Source organism: Spermophilus citellus (genome assembly GCF_964194105.1).
Source record: "Spermophilus citellus genome assembly, chromosome: 16".
NCBI lineage: Eukaryota > Metazoa > Chordata > Mammalia > Rodentia > Sciuridae > Spermophilus > Spermophilus citellus.
In genome coordinates this window covers 68,986,366-69,000,908 of record NC_138196.1, presented here as the reverse complement: position 1 = coordinate 69,000,908, position 14,543 = coordinate 68,986,366, and the positions used below count along the sequence as shown (strand labels likewise).

The window sequence follows — 14,543 nt, the reverse complement described above, 5'->3', positions numbered from 1 at the left end:
CAAAGTTTAAACAGATGCAAATGGTGAGGGGAGGAGGCAGTGTCATGCCTTGTTTTACATATTTCTCCATATCCAGGCTGATTTTAAGTCACTCTCTGCAGAGCTTCCAGAGTAGACTTCCCACTGAAGTTACTGCATGCTTGAATGGTCTATTTCACCAATATTTGCTTATGGAAATAAAGGGGAGTGACTGAGGAGGGGGCAGGGAGGAGGAGATGAGTGGAGGAGGGGTTTGAGGCTGAGGGAGCCTCTGACCACAGCACAGCGCACCAGTAACCTTGTCTGATGTGATCATTAACCTTTCTGGAAAATGCAGCTGGCAGTCCTCTGAGGTTTGTCATTAGAATGTGAGGAGAGCCACACAGATATTGCACAGACTATTTACAGATTGTTTGGTTTACTTTAAGAGCTATTACTGCACTTGCCTGTGGCAGGAAAATGAGATTTCAACAATTTTTGTGTGTGTTTTTAATTTTTGTGATGAGTCTTCTCCTAATCAACGGACAGAGACCAGGTAGGACTTTCATACATTTGTATGGAGTAACTTGTTTTTATGCCTGTTTATGTCTCTGGTTCTGAGTACAACTGTGTTTATGTTGAGAGAGTTGCTTAGGCGTGTTTGCAATAATATTGGGGGTAAATGTGTATGATTTCTGAAGTAATGCGATCCTGCTGGTGACAGGATAGATCTGAATATATGAAAAAGCAATTGTATGTTAAAGTATTGCTAAATATTTTACCACTATTTTTCTAAATGCAAAGAAAATCTAAATCTAAGCTATTGTAGATGGGTTGTTCTTACAAATAGAAAGAAATGAAAATCTTAGTTTATTCATTAAGGAGTTTAATAAATCAACAACTTTTAATTAGAATGCAAAATTCAGAGCAGTTTCATCCAAAGAGCATGTAACTGGCAGAGGAGAGCAATGTTAACTGAGTGTACAACATGTAAAAATCATAGCATGGCAAAATGTAGATGAAATCATAAAATGAGTCAATAGTTGCAATTTCTAGTTATATAATAGGTAGATCACCTAAAACAAAGAAAGCACAGTTTGTAGTATTGTGTTTATAGAGCCCAAAATGTGCATGATCAAGACATATAATATTAAATTTACCTGACATATTTTTCAAGAATGTGTTATATTTAACCAACAGGAATTTAGTAGACAAAATTATTTGAATGTATTTTTACTTCAAAGCCAAATGACTTAGATTTTTGAGTAGGTAAAAAATTTAGAAAGTTAAAAGTTTTCTGACACACAAAAAAACTGCAAACCCAAGCTTTAATAGAAAGGTGATAATCCAAATGTTATATTTACTTGATAATGTACTTCTTCAGTAGAACAGAAATGGTACATAACTTGTTAAAAACTCAGACTTTTAGTTAATTAGAAGTTTGATTGGCATGAGGTTATTTCAAATGATGTCCCAGGCTGTCCTTTTACATAAGTAAGAAAAACAGTCCAAGTCAGCAACTCAGAAAGCAACAACTGCTATTCAAACCTTTTCTTCTTTTCCAAAATACCAAACACTGGGCAATGTTCTGTGATTAAGTTCTTATATAAAAGAATATTTAGGAAGAAACTACATGAAAGGAGGAGGATATTACTATTAAGATCTTGCTATTAACACTGTTAGGAATCTACTTTGTGTATATGCATCAGATTATTTATGCTACAATCATCTATGAACAAATGGCAAATAACCACAGAACAGTTTGACTGCAAATATAATTTTATATTCTCCAGATTATACAAATTGATTTTTTTAAAAAGGCTCTTAATCTTTCTTTTTCCTTCCTTTAGCTAATTTGGCCCTGAGAAGAAAACTGCACAGACATAACTGTCTTCAGAGGAGATGTATGCCTCTCCATTCCCGAGTCCCGTTCCCCTAAGGTATTTATGATAGAAAATTGTTTTACTGCATTTAGTTACCTATTCAAAAAATGCATTTTTGTATTTTGTAATATGTAATTATAGCTTATGATGACATAAAAGTTTCAGGAATGTGTACTAATGAATGAAAGAGGGAATTGATATGATGTTTGGGAATTACTTTTATAGTTAAAGAAGATAGACTAGAGTAAAAAAAAAAAAAATCCTGATATTGTTGAACCTAAGTGATAGTCAATACTCTTGTATGTGGTTGAAAATTTTCATAATTAAAAAATCAGACATCAGGAGAATTTAATTATAAACAGTATCTTTCAGGGTTTTTAAAAACATTGAAAAACACATTTTCCATTTAGACCTCTATGTACTTGAGAGCATATTTACGGAACACCACTATAACAATACCAACACTTCCAAATTTCCAGCCTCAACACTTCCAAATTTCACATATAAATCAACTTAATATTAATGGCATGGCAGCTTTCCAGCCTCACTAACAGTACTGGTCTTGATGACTGCATCTTTAAGAATAAATTCAGAATAGAACTTTGCTCCTCCTTTTTGTTTTATACTCACTAAAAAGCCAATGATTTTACCACCTCACTTCAGTAATACTACTGGCATCAGTCTTCAAACAGTGCCCAAGTTTAAGTCATTTCACACTAAAAACTAACTTGACATCCTATTGTAATTATTTTAAGCTCTTTTGTTCATTTAAAATATGTCTTCCTAAAGAAAATACATAGAAATATCCCACAGCTGGTTAACATACACAGGCATTTGCTAAATTAGCTTTTTCAACTGGTCTGTAAACTCTAGCTTTTATGGCTTTGCTCATTCAGTGCAAAGAATATGTGCTTTTCATACCCAGTGGAAGCCTTGTAGTAGGAAATTAAATGAAGTGATAAGCATTTATCAGAGGACTGAGACAAAAAGCCAAGATATCTATGCCTTATCTGCAACAAATTACTCTTTGCTATCAAAAAATGTAAAGAAGGTTGGGTGGAAGAATCCAGAAAGATACAGTGGGGGTTGCTGAGAAGAAGGCAATTCACAGTGACAGAAATATGCTTTAAAAGGATTACTATGTTAAAATATCCTTTGGTGTGCGTCAGTGTTCCAGCAGTGTTTCCACCTATGTAGGTGAGACTGAAAAGCTGGGCTTATAAGGAGTGAAGAACTTCCAGATTTTCCCAGCACTCCTCTGTAAATAACAAAGAGGAGAGGAGGCATTTCACAATTGCAAGAGAATTCCTGTATATACAAAGATGCCTTGCAAAATACAAATACAAGTCCTTAGTTAGCCATAGATAATTTTGTCTTTCACCTCACACAACCTACCATAAAAACTGAGCTCCAAGTAAACAAGATAAGAGTAGTGAAATTTGAAAACCTAAGGGAAATTTTGACTTGCAAACCAAAGGGGAATTTAAATACAAGCTATATAAACCTTTTAATAATAACAATCCTTCACAAAAGCTAGCTGATAGTTTTGTAGAACTGCTCAGGTTACACATCCATTTTTAGTGTTTAGGCTAGTCCTAGATCCAGCTACAGTTCTGTGAAGACTGTATGAAAGTCACCTGTTGGAATCTAGTGATTATTATTATTATTTTTTTTTTTAGAGAGAGTGAGAGAGGAGAGAGAGAGAGAGAGAGAATTTTTAATATTTATTTTTTTAGTTCTCGGCGGACACAACATCTTTGTTGGTATGTGGTGCTGAGGATCGAACCCGGGTCGCACGCATGCCAGGCGAGCGCGCTACCGCTTGAGCCACATCCCCAGCCCTCTAGTGATTATTATAATAGTCAGTGGAAGATAAACATTAAGGTAATTCCTCAATGTCTTAGTCAGAACTAAAAAGTACTGCCTTCAGATTTGACAACACACTTCTCACTGTCCTGAATACTGTCTCACTTTCCATGTCTTGAAAAAAAGCCACTCTGACAAGTAGGTAAAGACCCAAATAGGATCTAAGTAGTGGACTCTAAGGCAAAAACCACCCTTTCATTTCTCCCTTTTTCTACATTTTTTAGATAAAATCACACGTGGTTGATTCAGCTAGGGTTAAGTGAGACTGTAAAAAGACAGATAAACAATTGACTTTGGAAGTTCTCCAGATTAACCCATTAGAGTGATTTAGACCTTTAGCTCATTTGATCAAATGACTTATCTTTACTCTGTATATTGTCCCTTTTTTTTTTTTTCTTTTGTGGTGCTGGGGATTGACCCCAGGGCCATATGCACACAAGACTGAGCTACATCCCCAGTCCTGCTCTGCATATTATCTTTACCCTGTTCCTTTTGCAGGCTCCTGGAGTCCTTCTCAGTGATCCTCAGCATGATTTCCTACTTTATATAACTGAGTCAATTAAATAGAAGAACTATGCTGCTTACAGTGCATTTCCTTGATATTTGTTTTTCAAAGAAATGTTTTAACATTACCTTCAGCTCTAAGTGAGAAGAGCAATAGGAGAAGGGATGTCAGGAAACAGGAACTCACAGATTAATGAGGGAACTACAGAGTGGGAAATAAAATAGGGGCTTAAAATTCGAGTATCTTCCCTCTGCCAACTGTACTATCTCATTACATCAATGCCTTTATTTATAAATATGCACTCTAGATAACTACATACCTTATTAGTAATACTCTATTCAGTTCTTTTTTTTTTTTTTTTTTTTAGGTACCAGGGATTGAACCCAGGGACATTTTACCATTGAGCTATGTCCTCAGCTCTTTTTATTTTTAATTTTGAGGCAGTCTCATTAAGTTACTTAGGGCCTTGCTAAATTGCTGAGGCTGGCCTCAAACTTGTAATCCTCCTCCCTCAGCCTCCAGAGTCTCTGGGATTACAGGCATGCACCATAGTGCACAGCCTCTATTTTTTCTTAATATTTATTTTTTAGCTAGGATTATAGCTCAGTTGGTAGAGTGCTTGCCTTGCATGCACAGGGCCCTGGGTTCAATCCCCAGGACCATCAAAAAAAAAAAAAAAAAAAAAAGAAAGTTATTTTATCTATTTTTATGTGGTGCTGAGGATTGAACCCAGGGCTTCACATGTGCTAGGCGAGCGCTCCACTGATAAGCCACAACCCCAGCTCCTCTCAATTTGGCTTTTTAATAACAGTTGTAATGTTATGTTCATGTTAGAAAAGTTTATTTCTAACAGTATAAAAGAACATAAAGTCAGAAATAAAAGTTCCTTGCCCTCGCCTATCGTTCATTTTCACTTCCTAGGCGTAATGGCTTTGAAAATGTACATGGTAATACACCATTTTAAATTACTTTTTTTTCAGACTTGCTTTCCATTCAAAATGTTTCTAGTTCTCTATTTTGTTCTCACCTCCTTGATCAGACCTCTGCTCTGCCTCCCAGCTCCTTCTCCAGTCATCCTATTGTCCTGCCATTTCTCACCCCATTCTATCTGTGGGCCTTCCTGAAGCCCAGCTCTGCCTTCAGCACAGATTTCCACTTCAGTGAAACACTTCATCTCCAACATTAGCAGGACTCTTAGGAAGAACTCTTCTGCTCATTTTTTTAAAACCTATGATATTCAACCAGCTATATTTCAAACATTTGGTCACCTCTAGTTCCCTTTTTTGTTTTTGTTTGTTTTGAAAAGCTAGGGCTCAAACAATCCAGGGGCCCACGTGCTAGGTGAGCACTGTTATACACTGAGCTACACCCCCAGCTAGCTTCCTTATAGCACTTCTAACTTCCTCTTCCAACTCACAACAGGAAAAAAAAAAACTCCTTTTCGTGGAGAAAAGGAAGATTATGAAGCATCTGTGACCCCATAGTGCTCTCTAGTGACCAAAATTAAAAATAAAAAATCTTCTCACAGGCAAATTTCTTGAAATAGAGGCTGTTTTCTTTTCCTCGCATTTCACTCTGAGAAAATTCCTGTAGACTTCCTTCTGACTACAGTTCAGTTCTGATTTGTTACATCACTATAGATCAAATGGTGGAACAGATTTTCCTTGGCTTCCATGATACCATGCTTCCTTTTGTTTTTCCCTGGAATAAATGACTATTCTTTTTAGGACCCATACGGGTGGCCAAATGCCTCCTTGGAATCACCTTAGCTGCTCTATAGGCACCTCAGGCCCATGTCTACAGCATACGTGCAAATCTCTACTATGGCTTCTCTCAGACTTTTTCTTGCATCTGTTTCCTGTTCCATTATCATATTCAGGAAGACCTTCCCTGATAACTCTTCTTGTGAAATGACAATACCTTACCTCACTCAAGATACCCCATCCCCTGGTTTGCTTTCTCCATAACACCCATTGTCATCTGGCACATGTAATATATATTTACTTTGTTATTGGGTTTAGTATTTGCTTCTCTTCATTACAAGATAAGTTCTATGAGAACAGAGATTTCCCTCTGGTCCCAGCTGTGTGCCCACTGACTATAGTAAGCTTTCTAGAAATATCTGATGAATAGGGCTGGGGGTGTGGCTCAGTGGTAGAGCACCCCTAGTACCACAAAATAAATAAATAAAATAAACTGAAAATCCAATCATGTTACATCTTGATGAATATTGTTAACTTCCCCCACAACTTTCAGAACAAAGAGAACTGACATAATTTGGCAAACATCACTGATAAGGTATACCTCTCCAGTCTCATCTATCACTTCTTTCTTTTCCCCTCCTGTTTACCAAAGGGGACAAAAACTAAGACTGTTTACACCATCTGAATTCAAGCTCTGGCCACATAGCTAATTCTGGTGAACACTGGCAATTCACTGACCTTCTCCAACTCTCCTTCCCCTTCTACATCTGCAGAATGGAACTAGTTATGTACCTGTCTATCATAAGACTCTGTGGGCACATAATGAGTGCTAAATAAACAGTACCTAGAGTTCTTATTATTGTTACTTCAAAAACAATCCATTCTCCACCTCTTGCTGCTCTTCAAGCTACACTTCTGCCTATTCTTTACTATCACTCGTCCTACAGGATAACTCCCTTGATTTTGATACCCCACCAATTTTATTAAATGCTCATTTTTTGCTTTCAAAGCATTATTTGCATACTTTCTGTCATAGTGCTTGATCCGCTGCATGGTAATGTGTTAACTGACTGTAATCTACTCCTACTCCTCTACCCTGCCCTCTTTATACTGTGAATTCCCTGAAGGGTGGGTTTTATTTATTTTCATATCTGCAATCCAATAAAGTGCCTGGAACACAGTAGACATTCCATAAATGTCCCCAAAAGGAATAAAATAAGGCCAGGCACAATGGAGCCTACCTGTAGTGCCAGCTACTAGAGAGTCGGAAGTGGGAGGTCAGTTTGGGCAACATAGTGACCATGTCTTAAAAAAAAGAAAGAAAATGAAACTTTTTCTTATTGTGTTAGCATTTAAGACTCACTGTTATCATACCTGAACACAATTTTCAGTTTTAATTTCTAATATTACCTGCCAAGCCACACTGATTTCCTATCTCTATGCTGGAGACCTCTTGTTTTCGTTTTGTTTTGTTTTTCCAACATTTCACCACATGTATTTAGAGACCTTTTGACTTCTATGAATTCCTTCCCTTACTTTATCAAGTCCAGACTCTTCCCCTCCCCCATGTTCTCTTCAAATCCCATTTTCTTCATGGGGACTACCTGACATTAATTAAAATACTGTTCAGTGCCAGCAGGGTGGCACAGCCCTGTAATCTCAACTGTCAGGAGGCTGAGATAGGAGGATCCTGAGTTCAAAGCCAGCCTCAGCAAAAGCAAGGTGCTAAGCAACTCAGTGAGATCCTGTCTCTAAATACAAAATAGGGCTGGCGATATGGCTCAGGGGTTGAGTGCTCCTGAGTTCAATCCCCGGTACCCCCCCACACACACACACACAAAAAAACTTCATTCTCCCAATGATAAATTTATGAGATTTGTTGTTGTTCTGAGCCACATCCCTAGCCCTGTATATTTTCATTTTTGAGACTGGGTCTCTCTAAGTTGCCCAGGCTGGCCTCAAATTTGCCATCCTCCTGCCTCAGTCTTTTGAGTACTTGGAATTGCAGGCATGTGTCATCAACACCCAGCTCATTCCAAGCCTTGTTTTTTTTTTTTTCTTTTTATTGGCACATTATAATTATACATAACGGTGGGGGGATTTGTTATAATATATCCATACGTGTACACAATAAAACAGTATAATTTGATCAGTTTCAAACCCCAGTACCTCCCCTTTCCTTCCCCTCCCTCCCCCTGGTCCCCTTTTTCTATTCTACTGGTCTTCCTTCTATTTTTTTTTTTTTTTAATTTGTTCTAATTTGTTATACTTGACAGTAGGATGCCTTCTGACACACTGTACACAAATGGAGCACAACTTCTCCTTCCTCGGGCTGTATATGGTGCAGGATACACCAGTAGTGTAATCATACATGTATATGGGATAATAATGACTGTCTCATTCTACTGTCCTTCCCATCCCCACAGCCACACCCCTCCCCTCACTCCCCTCTGCATAATCCAAACTTCCTTTATTCTTCCCTACCTTTCCCAACTATGGATCAGCATCCGCTTATGAGAGAAAACATTTGCCAAGTCTTGTTTTTGGTTTTTGTTTTTGTTTTTTTGAGACTGGTAGCTTCTAGTTAAGTTGCTCAAACTGGCCTTAAACTTGCAATCCTCTTGACACCGCCTCCCAAGTCACTGGTATTATAGAGTATATCATCATACCTGGCAAAACACAGAATATTAACAGAAATTGTTCAGATTTCTAATGGAGACAACTGAGCAAATAAAGATTATTAGGTGAAAAATAATGTATTATACTAATTTCTTTAATATCTTAAATTCAGGCTTCTAAAGAAACAGGAGCTATATTTATACCAAAAGGTAAGGATATATAAAGGTGCTTCAAACACTGAAAAACACGTACTTTTAGAACTCTTTTGTCTATTAAAAAAAATTAGCAGCGGTAAGTTGGTTTACTGGATAATACATCTTATTATGATGTGTTTTCTCGTGTCTTTCAGATATAGAACTCTGCAGCTGATTTCATTAGGTGTACCAGAAGAAGAGTGAAGGAGAGATCTCAACCACCCAAAAGAACTTCACTGTGGCAATAGGGGGATTGGTTACACTTCATCAGACAAAAAGGAATTGTTTGAAAGTACCAGAATGGTATTTTAGTTCATAGGACTGCCTTCTTCCTGGTTATTCATTTGCCTGCATAACAAAAATCACTCATCTTTTTTCTGCAATTATTCTTACATTGATTAAAAAGAAAAACATCTTTTAATGTCTTAGAACACTCTATAGGTAAAAAGTGCAAGAATTTAAAATATTTTTTATATTCCTATAATCTCCAAAAGTGTGTTGTATATGTTTAATTCTTAAAATAAATGCTAAATTGGTGAAATGAGTTAGACATTATTACCCTAAGTACATGTATGAAGACACGAATGGTGTGAAAATACTTTGTGTACAATCAGTGACTTGAAAAATTGCGCTCTATATGTGTAATATGAAATAGATTGCATTCTGCCATCATGTATAACAAATTAGAACAAATAATTTAATAAAAAAAAGAAATGCTAAATCTAAAATCAAGTGCACTGATTGGCTTTGAAGAATATGAAGAAAATTCTTGATTAATTATTTATACTGAACGACTAAGAAAAAAACTATTTGTATTATATGATAAATTTTAGTGTTTATAAAAGTACGGTTTTTATTTTATGAATAATATTCACTAGAAGTCCAGAAGAAAGCATAAAATACTAACTGTAGTCCATGTTATTTTAAAAGGGAAATGTTTATTTCTCAAAATTTTTTTCCCATCATGTAATTTTAAGAAGCCACTGTTTATTTTCCTTGAATGTTTTGTTTTATGGCCTGGATCATTTTGTATAGATAGTTCCTTAACCAGCCTGGCTTAGTTAACATTAAAATAACAGTTATGCAAGCAGGCACAGTGGCACATGCCTATAATCCCAGCAGCTCACCAGGCTGAGGCAAGAGAATCATGAGTTCAAAGCCAGCCACAGCAACTTAACAAGGCCCTGTCTCAAAATAAAAAAGGGCTGGGAATGTGGCTCAGTGGTTAAGTGCCCCTGGGTTCAATCCCCTATAAAAAAAAAAAAAAATTAGTTATGCCAATGATGCCCTAACATGACAAAATCTGTATCTAATAGGTGACTGTTTATCATTCTGATAAGCTTTGTTTTGATGCTGTTCAACCTGTGATAGATATACAAATAAAAAAATCAGAAAAAAAAATTAGAAATATGATTACCCAAAAAGGAAAACTATTATCTAGATCTGAATAACTAGGTATTCCCAAGTGGTTAAATGTTATGTTTGTATTTATTGAAAGACTGTTAGCTTAGTGACACAAAGTTTAAGTTAATTCCAGATGATGAGTTTACAAAATCATACCTTGAAACTTGTAAACATTATAGAGTGAGAAAAGATATTAAATTAGTAACCTTTATTTGCTAAAAATAGCAGTTTGGCATTAATGTTAAAGAAAATGAAACAGAAAAATCTCAAAATATCATGCAGTTTGTCTTCCTGTCAAGGTTTATTTAAAAATGTCTTTTGGAATAAAAGGTACTTAAGGCACTGAAATTAAACTTCTATATAAAATTGTTTATCTCATTAAGTTAGATGTTATTGGGGAACTCCTAAATAATTTTCTGGATAAATTATAATTCCTGGGCTGGGGATGTGGCTCAAGCGGTAGCACGCTCGCCTTGCATGCGTGCGGCCCGGGTTCGATCCTCAGCACCACATACCAACAAAGATGTTGTGTCCGCCGAGAACTAAAAAATAAATATTAAAAAAAAAATTATAATTCCTTTCCACAAGTGCACCTTGAGTAGAAACATAAGCTACTGTCAATTATATTTATATTTAAAACAAACTCACTTGTATACTATACATATAAAACACTTTATACAATTCAAATACATCTCATTCAATAAAGCCTGTATTTTTCAAGTATGAATTCTCATATTCACAGAAGAACAGTTAAAAATCAGCCTTAATAATGTAATTAAGTGGCTATTGATTTCTTCTCCTAATAATTTAATAAAACACTTGGTGACTTGAGTGTCTGCTGTGTGTGTGTGTGTGCAATCATGACGCATGCAGGGTGTGGGTACTGGTGATCAAACCCAGAGGTATTCTATCACTGAGCTATATCCCCAACCACTTTAATTTAATTAATTAATTTACTTAGTTTTGGCTATGGAGATTAATTTAGGGGTGCTACATCCCAGGTCTTTTTATTTTTTATTTGAGATGGGGTCTGCTAAATTGCTGTGGCTGGTCTCAAACTTAAAATCCTTATGCCTCAGTCTCCTAAGACACTGGAATTGCAGGCATGTATCACCAGGCCCAGTCCTATTTATTTAGTTATGTATTTGGGTACTAGGGATCAAATCCAGAGAGGCTTTACCACTGAACTACTTCCCTAGCCCTTTTTATTTTCTGTTTTGAGATGGGATCTCACCAAGTTGCTTAAGGCCTAAATTGCATCCTCCTGCTTCAGCCTCCCAAGCCTCCTGGATTACAGACATGTACCACTGCATCCAGCTCCTTTTACTTTTTTTTTTTTTTTTTTTTTGAGGAGGAGGTACTGGAGATTTAACCCATTGGATACTTTCCCAACTCTTATTTTTTTCCCCCAACTCCTTATTTTGAGACAGGGTCTCACTAAGTTGCTGAGGCTGGCCACTGGTCTTGACTTGTGATTCTCCTGTCTCAGTCTCCCAAGCTGCTGGTATTACAGGCATGTGCCACCATACCAAGCTATTTTGTATTTTAAGACAAACTGCCAAAATTGGACTTGAATTTTTTATTCCACCTAGCTAGGATTATAGGTGTGTATCACCACACCTTGCTTTGTTATCTTTTCTCAGTATAAGAACTATTCAGTCTTATAGCTGGGCATGGTGGTATGTGCTTGTAATCTCAGTGGCTTGGGAGGCTGAGGCAGGAGGATCACAAGTCAAAGCCAGACTCAGCAATTTAGCAAGACTCTCTCTCTAAATAAAATATAAAAAAGAACTGGAGCAATCTCAAAAGACCAAAGGCCAAATGTTCTCACTAATATGCAGATGCTAACACTCAATAAAGAGTGGGGGACAGAAGAGAACAGAAGTTTACTGGATTAGACAAAGGGGAATGAAGGGAAGAGATGGGGAATGGGAACAGTAAAGATAGTAAGTAAAATGAATCAGACACGCCTGTAATCCCAGCAGCTCAGGAAGCTGAGGCTGAGATAGGAGGATAATGGGTTCAAAGCCAGCCTCAGCAACTTAGTGACACTCTGTCTCTAAATAAAATATAAAGCCAGGAGCAGTGGCACACACCTGTAATCCCAGTGACTCAAAGGCTGAGACAGGAGGATTGAAAGTTCAAAGCCAGGATCAGCAAAAGTGAGGCACTAAGCAACTCAATAAGACCCTGTCTCTAAATAAAAAACAAAATAGGGCTGGGGATGTGGCTCAGTGGTCGAGTACCCCTAAATTCAATCCTCAGTACCAAATAAATAAATTTTAAAAATTATAAAAAAGGGCTGAGGATGTGGCTTAGTGACTGAGTATCCTTGGGTTCATTCCCTGGTACCAAAAAAAAAAAAAAAACCAAACAGCCTTTCTCTTTTAAAAATTGCTTTCAAGTAACAAGAAAAACACAAATTTCAGAGTTTTTAAGTTTTACAAAGAATACAAAAGCAAAACACTTAAATTTTGCTCACTCTAAATTTTAGTTAATTATTTCCTAGTGCTAAAAGATCTAACCTGGGACCTCATACATCCTAAGCAAGTGTTCTACCACTAAGGTATACTCCCAGGCCTTGCTCTAAATTTAATTTCTGCCCTCAAACAAAGACATTTTTAGATGAATTTATAGATAATGTGTAATACATATGAACAAAACACTTTTTATATGTATAATATATATACATGTGCGTATATTTATATATCATTTATCATGTCTGACACTGTTCAAAATGCTTTAACTTATGAAAACTCATTCAATACTCAACAATTTCAAGAGATATGCTGTACTATTATTTTTTTAAGAGAGAGAATTTTTTAATATTTATTTTGTAGTTTTCAGCGGACACAACATCCTTCTTTGTATGTGGTGCTGAGGATCAAACCCAGGCCGCACACATGCCAGGCGACGGCGCTACCGCTTGAGCCACATCCCCAGCCCTGCTGTACTATTATTATTGCTCCACTCTTCATTTTATTTCTAGATAATAAAACAAGCACAAAAAGATAATGTGTAAAAGGTCCAACGAGGTAAAAGAGCCTAGATTTGAACTCCTGGAAGTCTGGTTCTAGATCCTAGTCTTATCCACCATTCCTTATCTTCACAGAATTGCAGACATTGAGAATGTGGACTCATATATATACAAATACATTTCACAACACAAATAATAAGTCTGTTGTGTGTCCTTGCTAAAAACCATATGGAAATTACCAGAGACAAAGATTACAAAGCATCTCAGGAGTAACAGGTATGAAACATATTCCTTGGCTGATAAACTAGTTTACACTCTAATAAACTGAGAACAGTTTCTGTGGAAGAGTAAGGATGAATGCCAGATTGCTTCTGAACTCCTCATGCCAATTCTAAAAACAACTGGTCCAGAAGAAGACTCAAGTCAATAATAATCAACTCTATAGGTTAATTAGCATCTATCAGCTACTCTGGCCCCACCCCGTATAATTACGAGGGACCCTACAAAGCATGGTCAGCCTTTCAAGATTCAGGGCCATACTGATGGGGTTCCTATGTTAAGTAAATTTTATGCCATTTACTGTGACAGGAACTTATTTTCCATATTATGATATTGAAGTTGAAACAATTCTCTCATCCCACAGAGAAAGAACAGAGATGAACTGCTACCACTAGTATTTCAAAAGGTCTAGCAACCAGGACTTAATCAATATCTTTTGACTTTCTAGTTCACACTTGTAACTGCTCATGCCCCGCTCCTTCTAGGATCTCTTAAAGGTAACAAAAAAACCGTTTCCTTTCAACTATAGCTAGTCATCCTTTCAAAGATGTGTGACATCATGTTTAAAATATTTCACTAAGCTGGGTGTAATGGCAGATGCTAGCGATTCCAGATACTCGAGGCTGAGGCGGGAAGGTCACAAGTTCAAAGCCAGCCTGGGCAACTCAGTCCAGAGACCTCATCTCAAAATAAAACATAATAAAAGATGCAGCTCAGTGATAAATGGCTCCAGGGTTCAATCTCCAGTACCGCCTCCCCCAACACACAAAAAAGAAATCCTCAACTTTGTCTCAAAGGCCTGGCACTGACTCTGGCCTACCTCACCCTCCACCCAAAGCCATTTTCTACGCCCTGCCCCTTGGCACTTCCTTTCCTTGAAGTTCAACAAGCTCCTCACCAGTTCTTCCTTCAGCCTTGAGGGCTATTACCCCTCCAATTCGCTTAAAAAACGTGACCTCCTTAGGAGAGACCAGAGTGAACTGGAATTGGTGGGACGGGGCTAATCCAGTAGTGAGGGGACAGACACACCCATTGAGATGCAAACTAATCAAAAAAGGGACTGGTTCCTCCAGGATTGTCTGGGTACACCCCGCATCCAGGTGACCTTGCTCCAGGCTACTGAAGCAGCTTCTCGGCTCAACTCCACTTCCTTAC

At 37.2% G+C, this 14,543-nt stretch overlaps 1 protein-coding gene across 1 annotated transcript; it reads left to right on the top strand.

Moving 5' to 3' along the window:
* Positions 1-438: 438 nt before the first annotated feature.
* APELA (apelin receptor early endogenous ligand) lies at positions 439-1,897 on the top strand (the record flags this gene model as incomplete). The annotated part of the gene is made up of 2 exons (XM_081269419.1): positions 439-514; positions 1,809-1,897. 2 exons carry the CDS (start codon positions 439-441, stop codon positions 1,895-1,897), a joined length of 165 nt encoding a protein of 54 aa, XP_081125545.1.
* Between the last annotated feature and the right edge of the window lie 12,646 nt (positions 1,898-14,543).